General features: G+C 32.5%; 1 protein-coding gene across 1 annotated transcript in view; it reads right to left on the bottom strand.

Moving 5' to 3' along the window:
• Window positions 1-456: 456 nt before the first annotated feature.
• Window positions 457-17,569, bottom strand: part of LOC131984181 (cytosolic phospholipase A2 gamma-like) — a 19,658-nt gene continuing 2,545 nt past the window's right edge. The window contains exons 2-13 of the mRNA XM_059349083.1: window positions 15,836-15,946; window positions 14,969-15,111; window positions 13,042-13,228; window positions 10,064-10,169; window positions 9,847-9,987; window positions 8,996-9,061; window positions 8,774-8,914; window positions 6,694-6,837; window positions 5,075-5,158; window positions 3,601-3,755; window positions 2,090-2,261; window positions 457-635 (exon numbers count right to left, since the gene is read on the bottom strand). Coding sequence (XP_059205066.1) covers window positions 463-635; window positions 2,090-2,261; window positions 3,601-3,755; window positions 5,075-5,158; window positions 6,694-6,837; window positions 8,774-8,914; window positions 8,996-9,061; window positions 9,847-9,987; window positions 10,064-10,169; window positions 13,042-13,228; window positions 14,969-15,111; window positions 15,836-15,946 — 1,623 coding nt within the window. The 3' untranslated portion in view covers window positions 457-462. The remainder of the gene's footprint in view (window positions 636-2,089; window positions 2,262-3,600; window positions 3,756-5,074; window positions 5,159-6,693; window positions 6,838-8,773; window positions 8,915-8,995; window positions 9,062-9,846; window positions 9,988-10,063; window positions 10,170-13,041; window positions 13,229-14,968; window positions 15,112-15,835; window positions 15,947-17,569) is intronic.

Below are 17,569 nucleotides of genomic sequence, written 5' to 3'. Positions count from 1 at the left end.
GGTATTTTTGAGGAATTTTATGTCTCTTTTTGGTCATTTTATGTATTTTCTTGGTAACAAAGGATGATAAATCCATTTACACTCATGAGATTTTTTTCTCTTAAATCTGTGATTTTTTTCTGAGATTTGTCTTCTTTTTATCTTACAAATTTGAATTTTTTTATCATAAATTTGAGATTTTTTTCTCTTAAATTTGTGATTTTTTTTTCTTGTAAATTTAAATTTTTTGATCATAAATTGGAGATTTTTTTTCTCTTAAATTTGGGATTTTCATCTCATTAATTTTTAGGTTTTTTTACCATAAATTTTAGATTTTTCCTTGAAAATTTGTCTTTTTCTCATAAATTTTTGATTTTTTTTATCATTATTTTGTATTATTTTCTCTTAAATTTTTGATTTTTTTCTTGTAAATTTGAATTTTTTGATCGGAAAGTTTTTTTCTAGTAATTCTGATGTTCCTTCTCATCTCTTGCTGTGTCGGCGGACAGAAGCCTTGTATACCTCCGTCATTATAGTCTGCTTGTTGTTCTTTATGTTAGCTTTAGCCGTCTCCAACACAAAGTTGATCTTCTGCTGGCTGAAGGGACGCTGGAAGGTGGAGAACTCCTCCATCCGAGCTTTCACCTCCGCTGCATCTACAGCAAAGAGAAGATCTGTTTTAAGCTTCTGCTACCTTTCTTGGCAACTTGCTAAAAGCCTGTTTTGTAATATCAGCACAAATATTGACGGCCCGAGCTCTGACAGTGTGAGGACCCTATATCAGCGTGTCTCCATTACAAAAAGGTCCCCAGAGGGATTTAGAGACTCTGGAGGTGACGCCTGGTTTGAGATCGACGCGACGGATTAAACACGAGAGACTCAACTGTGTCCGCTGATTATAAACAAACCAGCATGGCTAATTATGCACAGCGTCTCCGCTCATAAACATCGTGAATTAGATCCAGAAAAAGTCGCCGGATTTGTCTCTTTTATGAAAAATAGTCTCTAAGGGATTCTGAAAAGTCGCTAGATAGATAGATAGATAGATAGATAGATAGATAGATAGATAGATAGATAGATAGATAGATAGATAGATAGATAGATAGATAGATAGATAGATAGATAGATAGATAGATAGATAGATAGATAGATAGATAGATAGATAGATAGATAGATAGATAGATAGATAGATAGATAGATAGATAGATTACTTTATTCATCCCTGAAGGGAAATTCGGTTGTCACAGCAGTCCGGTAATTAAGTACAATAAAATACAATAGAATAAAATACTGAGGTAGAATAAATAAAAACAACAATAGAAAAAAAAAACAGAATAGAACAAGGACACTTAAGAAGTTAAAAAAAAAGAACATCAGTTGGTAGGATGATGGTAATAATTAAACTGGTGATATGATACGAAGGCAACAATGCTAGACGGTATATAATAATAATAATAATAATAATAATAATAGTACAGTATATAATATATATAATATAATATGTAATAATAGATAACAATATAAAAGTAAAATGAAAAATATAAATAAAGTAAAAATAAGTAAAATAATATGATATATAATAATAATAATAATAATAATAATATATAATAATAATAATAAAGGCCGGTATAATAATAATAGTACATACAGTATATAGTAATAATAGTAATGGCAAAATATAGCAACAAAGTCGCCAAGTTGGCAACACTGCTTTACAAATGGCGCGTGTTGTTGTGGCGTCCAGTAATATGTCACATCCTGTTTAGTGTTCTATCCAATCAGCAACCAGGCTGTTTTCAGGGGAGAATAAAGACTCTGCTCTACTACAGGGACTAAAAAAGTCCAGACAAAAGTCCTCTAGGACGGCTCATATTCAGATTAGGGGCGTTTCGGCGAGTGAGATCCTCATTCTGGGAACTGGACTGTAGTGGAAACAGTCCTATAACTTTTGCTCATTAGCACTGTAGAAAGGTTTACTGTTCTACGAGGTGACAGCACTCAGACCTTTTACTCTTTATAGCAGCAGGCTCCAGTCAGACAGACAGACAGTCAGACAGACAGACAGACAGACAGTCAGACAGTCAGACAGACAGGCTGCTGTGTCACAAACCTTTGCAGTTGTTTCTGTTGAAGAGTGGCATGAAAATAACGGTCATCTGGTTGTCTTTCCCCTCCAACACGTAGATGTCCCTGGGCCAGTCCCTCTCCTGCAGCATTTTATCATCTATCTCTGGGAAAGACTTGTTCAGCTGGGCTGCATAGTCTCTGGCAAGAGTCAGAGTCTGTGGAGGAGCAGAGGGTGGAGTAAACATGTTCATGTTTTATTGGACAAACCTGCTTCTGTTAGTCTACTGCTAATTATTTAACCCTTTTAGTTTGGGGCTCTTTTATCGGTTTTGGACTTCTTCACCATGACGTGTTGGTATCAATGTTTTCACCACAACCTCACCTGTATGACCTGATTATTATTTGTTTCATTTTGACTTACTGGATCAACATTTTGAACAACACACCAAACACACACAAAATTACAGGTATCACACATAACACACAAAAAGTACAAAAACACACATAAAAGCGTGTGCTTTTATGTGTTTGTTTCTGTGTGTTTTTTACACAAAAATACAAAAAACACACAGAAACACACAAAACAAAACCAAAAAATAGCTACAAAAACACATATAAAACACACCAAAAACAAACACAGAATTACAAATCTCATGAAAGATTGAGAAAACATGAAAGCACACATAAACACACATAGAAACACACAAAAACAAAACAAAAATTAGCTACAAAAACACACATAAAACACACACAAAATTACAAATATCACACATAATAACACACAAAAACACAAAAAAACACAAAAAACACAAAAACCCCACTAAAAAAACACAAAAACACACAAAATTACAAAAAAACACACACACACACACTCAAAACACACCAAAAACATACAAAAACACATAAGCACACAAAAACACACAAAAAAATTACAAATGTCACACATAATAACACACAAAAACAAAAAATTACAAAAAACACACAGAAAAACACACTCAAAACACACCAAAAACATACAAAAAACACAAAAAAACACATAAACACGAACACTGTACTTTACCTCAAACACTGTACTTTACCTCCAACACTGTACTTTACCTCAAACGCTGTACTTTACCTCAAACGCTGTACTTTACCTCAAACGCTGTACTTTACCTCCAACACTGTACTTTACCTCAAACACTGTACTTTACCTCAAACACTGTACTTTACCTCCAACACTGTACTTTACCTCAAACACTGTACTTTACCTCCAACACTGTACTTTACCTCAAACACTGTACTTTACCTCAAACACTGTACTTTACCTCCAACACTGTACTCTACCTCAAACACTCTACTTTACCTCCAACACTGTACTTTACCTCCAACACTGTACTTTACCTCGAACACTGTACTTTACCTCCAACACTGTACTTTACCTCCAACACTGTACTCTACCTCAAACACTCTACTTTACCTCCAACACTGTACTTTACCTCCAACGCTGTACTTTACCTCAAACGCTGTACTTTACCTCCAACACTGTACTTTACCTCGAGCACTGTACTTTACCTCGAACATGACTCCAGCGCTGTACTCTGGTGCGATGATGAGGTCGATGTCTCGTTTGTCTCCCAGGAACGACGGGTATGCTACGTTCACCAGGAATCCAGCGTCTACCAGGTGTAACCTTTCTGCAGTCTGAAGGCAGGCTGGAACCTTGGGATCTGCCCGGCAACAGAGTTAAAAACTTCAGGCGATGTTCTATGAAACTTAATTATTTAAATAAATAAGTAAATAAACAAGCAGCACATCTGACCTCAGGAGATGATAGTAACAACTCACTGCTGGCTAAAGGTATTCAACATGTTATTGACAGCTGTTATCATTGCCATAGTGCAGGGGTCTCAAACTGGCGGCCCGCAGGCCAATTGTGGCCCTCGTGATGATATTTTGTGGCCCCCACCTTGATATAAAAGTTTATTGTAAGTTTTATATGAATGGCACTTTACCGTGTTGTGTGTGGAAGGTCCCTTTAATTACTTTTTTTGATAATTCTGTGTCTTTTTTAAATAATTTTGCATCTTTTTTTAAATAATTTTGCGTCTTTTTTAAAAAAAGTGTCTTTTTTTTAGTAATTCTGTGTCTTTTTTAAAATAATTTTGTCTTTTTAAAATAATTTTGCGTCTTTTTAAAAAAAAAAAAGTAATTTTACGTCTTTTTTTGTAATTTTATGCCTTTTTTTTAATTTTGTGTCTTTCTAAAACATTTTGTGCCCTTTTTCTAATAATTTTGTCTTTTTCTGATAATTTTTGTGTCTCTTGTAGTAGTTTTGTGTTTTTACAGTAATTTTGTGTCTTTTTTTTAGTAATTTTGTGTCTTTTTTAGTAATTTTGTGTCTTTTTTTGTAATTTTGTGTCTTTTTTTGGTCATTTTGTTTTTATTTTTTTGGTCATTTTGTGCCTTTTTTTAAGCAATTTAGTTTTTTTTCTGTCATTTTGTGTCTTTCTTTGGTCATTTTGTGTCTTTTTTTGGTAATTTTGTGTCTTTTTTGGTAATTTTGTGTCTTTTTTTGGTCATTTTGATACTGCCTCCAGCGGCCCCCAGGTAATTTGAGTTTGAGACCTTTGCCATAGTGACTAGTTATTGATACATTTGGAAGTGACAAACTAACAAACTAGTTAGTCTGGACAGTGAAAGGTGTGATGTTAGTGGTATCCAGGGGCATGATGGGATATTTGAACTGGGAGGACAATCATCTCTCTCTAGTTAACACGGCTCGTTAAGAAGAGAGAACGAGTCTCCAAAAGTCTCCCGTCTTCCCGTCCAGCCCTCTGTCATATTATATGTATGTTTATGTATATGTTTGGACGGGTTGATTCATTTCATTGTCCTCTGTTCAATGACAATAAAGTTGAATCTCATCTCATCATCATCTCAAAAGCATGTTTTCCATGATAAACCATAACTTTTCATAGAGATAGCCAAAACAATATTATAATATTTTACTTTTTTTTAAAAAGTTAATTGCTATTATTTGTCTCACCTTGGTATTTGTAAAGGAAGTTTCCAGTCGTTCCCCACTCCCATTTCATAATCATGGGAAGGACTTTCTCTGTAACCATGGTGACTGAGAAGAAGAAGAAACATAGAGGAGATGTTTAGATCTCATTATCTACACTACCGATCAAAAGTTTTAGAACACCCCAATTTTTCCAGTTTTTTATTGAAATTCAAGCAGTTCAAGTCAAATGAACAGCTTGAAAGGGTCCAAAGGTAAGTGGTGAACTGCCAGAGGTAAATAAAAAAAGGTAAGCTTAACCAAAACTGAAAGATAATGTACATTTCATAATTATAGAAAAAGGCCTTTTTCAGGGAACAAGAAATGGGTTAACAACTTAAAGCAGTTCTGCAGCAACGGAGGTTGATCAAGCCTTGAAAGTTGCTAAGTTGCTACCAATTCCTACAGGTGTCCCAACTTTTCTTGATCACTTACAACCTACAAGTTGTAGCTTAAAAACAAGAAAAAAGTACAAAAATTGGCTGTATTTTGCTTAAAAATAGTAAAATTATCTGCCAATGGAAGAATAAAATGTGTCTTGTCAAGACTTTCCAAAACCAGTAAAAATATCAAATCTCAATGAACCACAAATACCTTAGAATTAGTGTATTCTAACTGATAACTAGTGACTTAACTTTGTTCATATTTGCATCATTTAAAATCCTTTATTGAGCATGATTCACATTTTGAAAGTTAAAAAAAATATTCAAAATCACATTTTCTTGATCACTTACAACCTATAAGTTGCTCCACATTTAAGGGAACTTCTGCAACAGAGTTGGGAAGAACTTTCTGAAGAATATTTGGTTTCCATTGAGTGTGTTCAGCTGTTCTATCTGTTAAGGTTGATACTTCCATGAGTCAGCAGGTTAGAATACATTTTCCTTTCTAAACTGATTCTATGATTTATTTTTTTAACCCTATAAAGCCTGAACCATTAAATAATTGCCAGAAAATTCTTCTTTTTTTTAAACTGGAGTGTTTATTGAACCTGCTGACAGATAATTTAAAAAAAATCCAAAAACAATAGGGATATATGATTCTAATTTCTATCATATTTGATACATCAGTTCTTTTTGTGCAATTTGTTGCTCACAGTTTGTTTTTCTTGAACTAACAAAAACATATAAAACCCAACATTTTTAACCTTTTAAGGCTTTACTTTCTTTTAACATTTTCCTCAAACATGCAAAATATTTTTTTCCATATAACACAACATCATACATCTGCTGATATGAAGTTTTCACGCAGCAATGACTGATCCACCAGTGGAACCTGCATATAAATTTTGCTATATCTTGTATTTTTGTGCAATTTGGTGCTCAGTTTTTTTTCTTCAACACATGTATACATCAGGTTTTTCAGGAAAAAAATATCACACTGATGATGTATAGGTCTCAAAAACTTGTGTATCAAATATGATACAATTGGCTTTATAGGGTTAACTTCAATTGTTTATTTGTTATATGCATTAATTTCAGAGTACACTGAGACATTAAACTGCATCATTTGCAATAAAATTCTGGAAAAGTTGGAGTGTTCTAAAACTTTTGACCAGTAGTGTATATGTGGTGTGCTCGTCCACAGCTTTATTGGACACTGACTGTGAGTTTTGAAGTCTCCGTCCTCCAGACTCTGTTTCCACGCCTCGACCACCGCTAGCAGCTCCCGACTCCACTGCTGAGAAAAACTCTTCCTGTCCTCCGGAGTCTGTGACTCCAGCCACGCTGACTCAACACGGATCTTATCTGGGGGGAAAATCTATTAATAAAAAAGGTGTGTCTAAAAAAAAAATATTTCTTAAATTAAGATTATTAAATCTAGAATTAAGCATGTCTACTGATGCATTTAGAAAGCTTAAAATAAGCCGAAAATGCTGGTTTTAAGATCAGTTTACTTAAAAAGTAACTTATTACAGGCCAGAAATATGTGAAATATAGTAAACATAAGCATAAAATAAGCATAAAATGCTTAAGGTTACTTAAAAATGTTTAACCTTTTACAGCCTCAAAATAAGTGAAATACACTAAATATAAGCAATTACATATTTTGTTTTCTTACTTTTAGCAAATTAAGCTGAAGATTATTAAATATATGTATATATTTAGAGAAAAAATACTCAGTTTTAGTGAAGAATGACTAAGGTAAAAAGGTGTTTAGTCTAAAAACCAGATCAAACAGTAAATCTGAAGGTCTAAAACCAGATCAAACAGTAAATCTAAAGGTCTAAAACCAGATCAAACAGTAAATCTAAAGGTCTAAAACCAGATCAAACAGTAAATCTAAAGGTCTAAAACCAGATCAAACAGTAAATCTAAAGGTCTAAAACCAGATCAAACAGTAAATCTAAAGGTCTAAAAACCAGATCAAACAGTAAATCTAAAGGTCTAAAACCAGATCAAACAGTAAATCTAAAGGTCTAAAACCAGATCAAACAGTAAATCTAAAGGTCTAAAACCAGATCAAACAGTAAATCTAAAGGTCTAAAACCAGATCAAACAGTAAATCTAAAGGTCTAAAACCAGATCAAACAGTAAATCTGAGGGAAATGATCTTGCTGCATGGACAGATTATTTACCTTGACAAGATTTATTAAATTAAGATTATTAAATCTAGAAATAAGCATGTTGAACACTTAAAATAATAAATTAACTCTCACCAAAAAAAGACACAAAAAGTTTTTTTTTTTTATCTTGGTAAGAACCAAATAATCATCAGGTCACTCTGCTCGGGCCAGTTCATCACTGCTGGCAGCTTTACTTTATCTGGTTTTAAGAGTTAATTTCTTATTTTAAGTGTTCAACATGCTTATTTCTAGATTTAATAATCTTAATTTAATAAATCTTGTCAAGGTAAATTATCTGTCCATGCAGCAAGATCATTTCCCTCAGATTTACTGTTTGATCTGGTTTTAGACCTTTAGATTTACTGTTTGATCTGGTTTTAGACCTTTAGATTTACTGTTTGATCTGGTTTTAGACCTTTAGATTTACTGTTTGATCTGGTTTTAGACCTTTAGATTTACTGTTTGATCTGGTTTTAGACCTTTAGATTTACTGTTTGATCTGGTTTTAGACCTTTAGATTTACTGTTTGATCTGGTTTTAGACCTTTAGATTTACTGTTTGATCTGGTTTTAGACCTTTAGATTTACTGTTTGATCTGGTTTTAGACCTTTAGATTTACTGTTTGATCTGGTTTTAGACCTTTAGATTTACTGTTTGATCTGGTTTTAGACCTTTAGATTTACTGTTTGATCTGGTTTTAGACCTTTAGATTTACTGTTTGATCTGGTTTTAGACCTTTAGATTTACTGTTTGATCTGGTTTTAGACCTTTAGATTTACTGTTTGATCTGGTTTTAGACCTTTAGATTTACTGTTTGATCTGGTTTTAGACCTTTAGATTTACTATTTGATCTGGTTTTAGACCTTTAGATTTACTGTTTGATCTGGTTTTAGACCTTTAGATTTACTGTTTGATCTGGTTTTAGACCTTTAGATTTACTGTTTGATCTGGTTTTTAAACACCTTTTTAACAGTGTGGAGCCTCACTGTGGCATTTTAACATTTCCTGTTTCATTATTTCACCAGATATAAAAACATTCTTCCAGCAACCAAAACAATTAGATTGTTCTGTTATTTTTAATGTCAGTCATGTGAGCTGGGTCCTGGTCGTCCTCGTACCTTCAAGTGCTTTCTGCAGGTTGTCCAGGTAAGACAGAGAACCTGGATCCTTTACGGTGCCTTTGACCAGGCCGAGCAGAGCATCCAGGGCCAGATAGAGGCGCAGGTACTCTTTACCAGCATCATCTACCTGTCCAAGCACTGAAACACACAGCAAGACATTCACCTCTACAGCTTCTAGAGACACATCTCTAATGTATGATGATTATAACCTGTGCTTACCTTGCAGCCAGGGAGGCAGATAGTCTTTGATTGTCTCTTCATGAGCCAGTGCACAGCCTAGAACCCCTGCATGGTGTCACAGACACAACACATGATGGGACGCAAACCAAGAAAAAAAACCTTTTCTGCACCTTTTTTTGACGCTTCATCAGCGAGTGATAGAATATAACATGGACACAAAATTCTGACACTTGAAATAAGCTGAGGTAATCAAAAAACAAGGCTTTTGCAATACTTAAGATCAAAATGTGTAAACAAATCTAACCAAACTACATCAACATGAATGTGAGAAAGTGGATTAGTTACTCAACTGATCCACTTTTGATGGCTCTTTCCGTGGAGGATATAGAAGATCTCTATCTATTCAGAACCTTGATAACAGGTCTTTTACTGATTGGATTAGGGTTTTTTTGCTCTGGTTTATCGAGATACAGAGAAAAGGCTGACAGCTGTCCACACTGCAAACAGTCAGCTCTTCAAAACAAGAAAAAAAAGTACAAAAAATTGGCTGTATTTTTGCTTAAAAATATTAGTTATTAGTTATTAGTTTTAGTTTAGTTTTTATTAGTCATAAAACCAGATAGATGAAATAGATTTCATATCAACCAAAAAGGTTTACGGATGAAAAAAGTTGACAAAGACGGAAACGAAGGACATTTTCACTATAATTTTAGTTAGTTTGTAACCACAAAAGACCAAAAAAAAACCCACTACAGTTTCAGTTAGTTATCGTTTTTTAAGAAACTCTCGTTTTTATTTTTATTTCAGTTAACGAAAACGTTTTTTTCAATTCTAGTTTTTGTTATTTTGTTAGTTTTCGTTCTCTATAATAACTTGCTGTGTGTCCATACCTTGTAGTCGGACCATGTCCATCTCTGGCTTCTGTTCCAGCAGCTGTCCGTTCTCAAATTTGCTCCCGAGGAGAGAAGTTTCAACGAAAAGGCCCAACTCTGTGAAACCTGCCTCATGAGGAGTCACCTCAAACCATTTCCCTGAGAGACAGAAAGCCTGTTCACGTTTACAAGTCATTACCTCATAAACTATCCTGACAGGTAAATATGAAGAAACCTTGGACAGGCCCGTTAGAGAAGCAGGTCTTCTCTATGGCGCAGTAGACGGGGTACGGGTTGGTGGCGTCCCTGCTGGCCTCGTCTGAAAGGTTCCTCAGGTCCATCTGGTCAAAGACAACACCCCTTCATTGGTTTAAAAGCCTTCTGACAGTTTAATGCAGGGGTCTCTAACTCTAATTACCTGGGGCCGCTGGACGCAGTATCAAAATAACCAACAAAAAGACACAAAATTACTTATAAAAGACACAAAATGACAAAAAAAAGACACAAAATGACTAAAAAAGACACAAAATGACTAAAAAAAGACACAAAATGACTAAAAAAAGACACAAAATGACAAAAAAAAAAGGCACAAAATGACAAAAAAAAGACACAAAATTACTTATAAAAGACACAAAATGACTAAAAAAGACACAAAATGACTAAAAAAAGACACAAAATGACTAAAAAAAGACACAAAATGACCAAAAAAAGACACAAAATTACTTATAAAAGACACAAAATGACTAAAAAAAGACACAAAATGACTAAAAAAGACACAAAATGACTAAAAAAAGACACAAAATGACTAAAAAAAGACACAAAATGACTAAAAAAAAAAAGGCACAAAATGACAAAAAAAAGACACAAAATTACTTATAAAAGACACAAAATGACTAAAAAAAGACACAAAATGACTAAAAAAGACACAAAATGACTAAAAAAAGACACAAAATGACAAAAAAAAGGCACAAAATGACAAAAAAAAGGCACAAAATGACAAAAAAAAGACACAAAATGACTTATAAAAGACACAAAATGACTAATAAAAGACACAAAATGACTAATAAAAGACACAAAATGACTAAAAAAAGACATAAAAAGACACAAAATGACTAAGAAAAGACACAAAATGACTAATAAAAGACACAAAATGACTAAAAAAAGACATAAAAAGACACAAACTGACTAAGAAAAGACACAAAATGACTTATAAAAGACACAAAATGACTAAAAAAAGACACAAAATGACTAAAAAAGACACAAAATGAAAAAAAAAAAAAAAATCACATCCAGACTAGAAAACAACCTTTGTTCACATTTGCAACATTTACATTCTTTTATTGAGCATGATAGTGTTTTCAAAGTAAAAAAAAGATTCAAAACCACATTTTATGTTCGACAAAATGACTAAAAACGACAACAGCAGACACAAAATGACCAAAAAAGACACAAAATGAATAAAAAAGACATAAAAAGACACAAACTGACTAAGAAAAGACACAAAATGACTAATAAAAGACACAAAATGAATAAAAAAGACACAAAATGAATAAAAAAGACATAAAAAGACACAAACTGACTAAGAAAAGACACAAAATGACTAACAAAAGACACAAAATGACTAAAAAAAGACATAAAAAGACACAAACTGACTAAGAAAAGACACAAAATGACTAACAAAAGACACAAAATGACTAAAAAAAGACATAAAAAGACACAAACTGACTAAGAAAAGACACAAAATGACTAATAAAAGACACAAAATGACCAAAAAAATACACAAAATGACTAAAAAAGACACAAAATGACTAAAAAGACACAAAATGACCAAAAAAATACACAAAATGACTAAAAAAGACACAAAATGACTAAAAAGACACAAAATGACTAATAAAAGACACAAAATGACTAAAAAAAGACATAAAAAGACACAAACTGACTAAGAAAAGACACAAAATGACTAAAAAAATACACAAAATGACTAAAAAAGACACAAAATGAAAAAAAAAAAAAAATCACATCCAGACTAGAAAACAACCTTTGTTCACATTTGCAACATTTACATTCTTTTATTGAGCATGATAGTGTTTTCAAAGTAAAAAAAAGATTCAAAACCACATTTTATGTTCAACTAAAGGACTAAAAAAGACACAAAATGACTAAAAACGACAACAGCAGACACAAAATGACCAAAAAAGACACAAAATGAATAAAAAAGACATAAAAAGACACAAACTGACTAAGAAAAGACACAAAATGACTAATAAAAGATACAAAATGAATAAAAAAGACACAAAATGAATAAAAAAGACATAAAAAGACACAAACTGACTAAGAAAAGACACAAAATGACTAAAAAAAGACACAAAATGACTAAAAAAAGACATAAAAAGACACAAACTGACTAAGAAAAGACACAAAATGACTAATAAAAGACACAAAATGACTAAAAAAAGACATAAAAAGACACAAACTGACTAAGAAAAGACACAAAATGACTAATAAAAGACACAAAATGACCAAAAAAATACACAAAATGACTAAAAAAGACACAAAATGACTAAAAAGACACAAAATGACTAATAAAAGACACAAAATGACCAAAAAAATACACAAAATGACTAAAAAAGACACAAAATGACTAAAAAGACACAAAATGACTAATAAAAGACACAAATGACCAAAAAAGACACAAAATGACCAAAAAAAGACACAAAATGACAAAAAAAAGACACAAAATGACTAAAAAAGACACAAAATTACGGAAAAAAAGACACAAAATGACTAAAAAAAGACACAAAATGACTAAAAAAGACACAAAATTACGGAAAAAAAGACACAAAATGACGAAAAAAATACACAAAAAGACATAAAAAGACACAAAAAGACTAAAAAGACACAAAATGACTAAAAAAGAACCAAAATTACTTAAAAGACACAAAATGACTAAAAAAAAGACACAAAATGACTAAAAAAGACACAAAATGACACAAAAAAGACATAAAATAACTCAAAAAGACCCAACAACAGACACAAAATGACTAAAAAAAGGCACAAAATGACTAAAAAAGAACCAAAATTACTTAAAAGACACGAAATGACTTTAAAAAAAAGACTCAAAATGACCAAAAAAGAGATGAAAATGACTAAAAAGTGTAGAAGTAGCTCCACAGAGACTAATAGAGTGAATGAGGGAGTCCAGGTGTGTGCTACCTGCTTCATGATGCCGGCGGCGGTCAGGACCCCCCAGACGTCCGTCAGAGAGAAGTGTTCCTCCTTGGAGCGGTGGTTGAGCCAGGCCAGAGCCTCAGACAGCTCCACCCCCGGACCCGAGAGCCTCGACACCGCCGTGTCCATGTTGTTACTCCACTGGGGGTCGCTGTAGACCGAGGTCATGGACCTGTTGGAGGGACGGGACAGGAGGTCAGGAGACGCCATCATGGAGAAAAACTCAGTGAACGAAGGACTGAATACTGACTGGACCAACAGTTAACCCTCTGGAGTCCAGAAACACAGCGGAGCATCATTTCTTCATCATGTCAAAACTTAAAAACCAAGAAAAAAAGTGTCAACTTCCCTCGAAAGTCTTAAAACTACATGCCAGTTTTTGTTTGATGATAATAAGTAAAAATGGAGATATGTCAAACATATTTACTATAAAAATATAGAACTAGATATCATCCTAACTGTATCTCTTATATGTTATATTTGCAACCGGTTTTCACATTTGAAACATTAAAAATTCTTAATTGAGCGTGACACAAAATGACTAAAAAAGACACAAAATGACTAAAAAAGACACAAAATGACTAAAAAAGACACAAAATGACTAAAAAAAGACACAAAATGACTAAAAAAACCCACACAATGACTAAAAAAGACACAAAATGACTAAAAAAAGACACAAAATGACTAAAAAAACCCACACAATGACTAAAAAAGACACAAAATGACTAAAAAAGACACAAAATGACAAAAAAAAAAACACACAAAAAGAGAAGACAGAATGACCAAAAGAACCACACAGAATACACAAAATTACTTTAAAAAAGACACAAAAAGACACAAAATTACTTTAAAAAAGACACAAAAAATACACAAAATGACCAAAAAAGACACAAAATGACTAAAAAAGACATAAAAAGACACAAAATTATTTATAAAAGACACAAAATGACAAAAAAAGACACAAAATGACAAAAAAGACACAAAAAGACACAAAATGACTAAAAAAAGGCACAAAAATTACTTTAAAAAGACCCAAAATTACTAAAAAATTATTAGAAAAAAGACACAAAATGACAAAAAAAAGACATAAAAAGACACAAAATGACAAAAAAAGACACAAAATTACTTAAAAAAGACACAAAATGACAAAAAAAGACATAAAAAAGACACAAAATGACAAAAAAAGACACAAAATTACTTAAAAAAGACACAAAATGACTAAAAAAGACATAAAAAGACACAAAATGACAAAAAAAGACACAAAATTACTTAAAAAAGACACAAAATGACTAAAAAAGACATAAAAAGACACAAAATGACAAAAAAAGACACAAAATTACTTAAAAAAGACACAAAATAACTTTAAAAAGACACAAAAAGACACAAAATTACTTTAAAAAAGACACAAGAAGACACAAAATTACTTTAAAAAAGACACAAAATGACTAAAAAAGACATAAAAAGACACAAAATGACAAAAAAAGACACAAAATTACTTAAAAAAGACAAAATAACTTTAAAAAAGACACAAAAAGACACAAAATTACTTAAAAAAGACACAAAATAACTTTAAAAAAGACACAAAAAGACACAAAATTACTTTAAAAAAGACACAAAAAGACACAAAATTACTTTAAAAAAGACACAAAATGACTAAAAAAGACATAAAAAGACACAAAATGACAAAAAAAGACACAAAATTACTTAAAAAAGACAAAATAACTTTAAAAAAGACACAAAAAGACACAAAATGACTTTAAAAAAGACACAAATGACCAAAAATGACATGAACAGGATTAAAAGCGGAGGGATCAGGGATTGATGCAGCATCTGTTTCCTGGCTCTGATACACTAACTCCAGTCTGAGAGCCTCTATATATATATATATATGAGTCTAACTGTGTCCTGGTACCATGTGGAGCCAGAGACTCCTCCCAGGTAGAGCAGAGTGTCCAACAGGTGTTCCTTCTCCATCTGGTACAGGGTCCCCACCAGACCCACCGCTGACCTCTGACCCCCACCTGACGCCAGCAGAGCCACGTGAGGAACCGAGTCCTGGACGGACACATGATGCAGATATTATTATTATTATTATATGTTCATCTGACAGCTGCCTGGACTCAACAGGCACCTACAAGAGAATGTCTTTATTATTTATTTATCATCATGATTTTACATATTATAGTTTTACTGTTATTTATGATGTTATTACTTGTTATTTAATTATTATTAAAGTTATATAAATTATTATGAATTAGTTATTTTAATTCCCTTCAGTCACACTGCCTCCTTTCTGAAACCGGTAACCATTCCGACGGCCTTTTTTAGAGGAAAAATAGCAGATTATCTGAGATTTCAAAGGGCTTTTATTTTGAAAAGATGCATCAGAATGTCCTGTAGTCAGCTGCGGGACATCCTGAGGGTGTGTGTATATGTATATACATATATATATATATATATATATATATATGGTTTGACTACGGAGAAGGGAATGACGGCTCATTTGACTGCTGGGAGTAAATAAAAATGAGAAATGACAATCAATTCATATTTTACAGGCATATTTTGAATAAAACAATCTGTTTTTTAAAAGCAGCATGTTAGTATGTTATAAATCCAGACCGCCACAATCTGCTTACACTTTACTTTGTATTTTACAGATTTTTAAGTTGTTGCTGAGCTACCAAATCCAGAACATAAAGACAAGTCATCACGTTGAACATCTGGAACCTTGACAAAGATATTTTTCTTTAAAAACTAAAGATAGGAGCGTTCTTACTATGGTGCAGTTGATTCCAAACCCTCTGAGAGTCTGCAGGACTATGAGTTTCCTCTTGTCCACATACTGCTGTTCTCCAGCACACAGAGAGGGGGAGTGATGGATGTGAGTCTGGAGACAAAGACACATAGATAGTAAATAATACAGATAATAAATGATAATACACATTTAACCCATTAGAGCCGGGAAAGAGGATATGTCATTTTGAAGTATTTGTAGTTTTTTCCACCTATTTTCGGTCTCTTGGCCGATGAAATGCATCAGAATACATGTGGGAGTGTCGCAATGCATCATGGGACTTTTCCAGAACTTTGAAATCATCACCAAAAAAAGACACAAAATGACCAGAAAAAGACACAAAATGACCAAAAAGACACAAAATTACCAAAAAAAGACACAAAATGACCAAAAAGACACAAAATGACCAAAAAAAGACACAAAATGACCAAAAAGACACAAAATTACCAAAAAAGACACAAAATTATTAAAAAAACACAAAATTAACAAAAAAAGACACAAAATGACCAAAAAGACACAAAATTACCAAAAAAAGACACAAAATTACCAAAAAGACACAAAATTACCAAAAAAGACACAAAATGACCAAAAAGACACAAAATTACCAAAAAAGACACAAAATTATTTAAAAAAAACACAAAATGACCAAAAAAGACACAAAATTACCAAAAAGACACAAAATTATTTTAAAAAAACACAGAATTACCAAAAACAAAAGACATACAATTACTAAAAGAAACTTCAGGTTTTAGGGGCTTATTTTTAAAACCCCAAAGGTTTTCCAGGCGTTTTAGGCCTGAATGGGTTAAAAGCACGTTCACATAGTGAATTTACAGGCAAATACATTTGCATTTAACATTTTCCCTAGAACAATAAATAAGGAAGAGTTGCAACCCGCAGTAGACTATCAACAATATTGTATGAAGGGCACCAAAGTAAAATCCCTTTTTCTGTCAAAACTAAAATACAAAAAAACAGAAACAGTGCCTCCTTTTTCTTTTTTTCATTTTAAACTAAAAACGGAGAAATGGATTTTTCTCTCAGCATCAAAAAACAAAATAACCAAAAACCCCAAATGAAAAAACGACCAACAAACCAAATTTGTTTTTTGTTTTTTTGCAAATTCCTTTTTTGTTTCTCGTTTAAGAAAAGAAAAGTCCCGCCAAAATAAAGATATGATCCAGAACTTTGCTTATTGTAAATCTTCTAATTTTTGCTTGATGCAAACTGGAGATGTGTCTCTGCACGTCACCGACCCTGAAATAAATTAGTCTTATGCATAGCTTACATATCTGGACATGTCTGTCTTTGTTTGTTTGTTTGTTTGTTTGTTTGTTCAGCCCCTAACTAAAGCTCAGGGGTTTGGAGAGGAGCTGCACTGTAAAAAAATGTCTGTAGATTTTAGGGTGAAAAACTGTTAAACCATGACAGTAAAAGACATAAAATAATAAATGAGTTAATTCAGTTTCAGTAACAATGAAACACTGTAAAACAGTATTTTTTACAGTGTTTTTTTTTTACATTATTTAAAAAAAATTACATTACTCCACTGTAAAATACTCTGGCACTATGTTAGTAGCAAAAATATACTGTAATATATATATATTACAGTATATTTTGTTATATATATATATATACAAGCCATCACTGTAATTGTTTTTTTTCCTCACTGTTAAATGTACTAAACACCATATCTCTAACAGAAATATACTGTAA

Source organism: Centropristis striata, chromosome 13 (genome assembly GCF_030273125.1).
Source record: "Centropristis striata isolate RG_2023a ecotype Rhode Island chromosome 13, C.striata_1.0, whole genome shotgun sequence".
NCBI lineage: Eukaryota > Metazoa > Chordata > Actinopteri > Perciformes > Serranidae > Centropristis > Centropristis striata.
The sequence above is the reverse complement of the archived record's forward strand: the minus strand, read 5'-3'. Positions and strand labels throughout refer to the sequence as shown.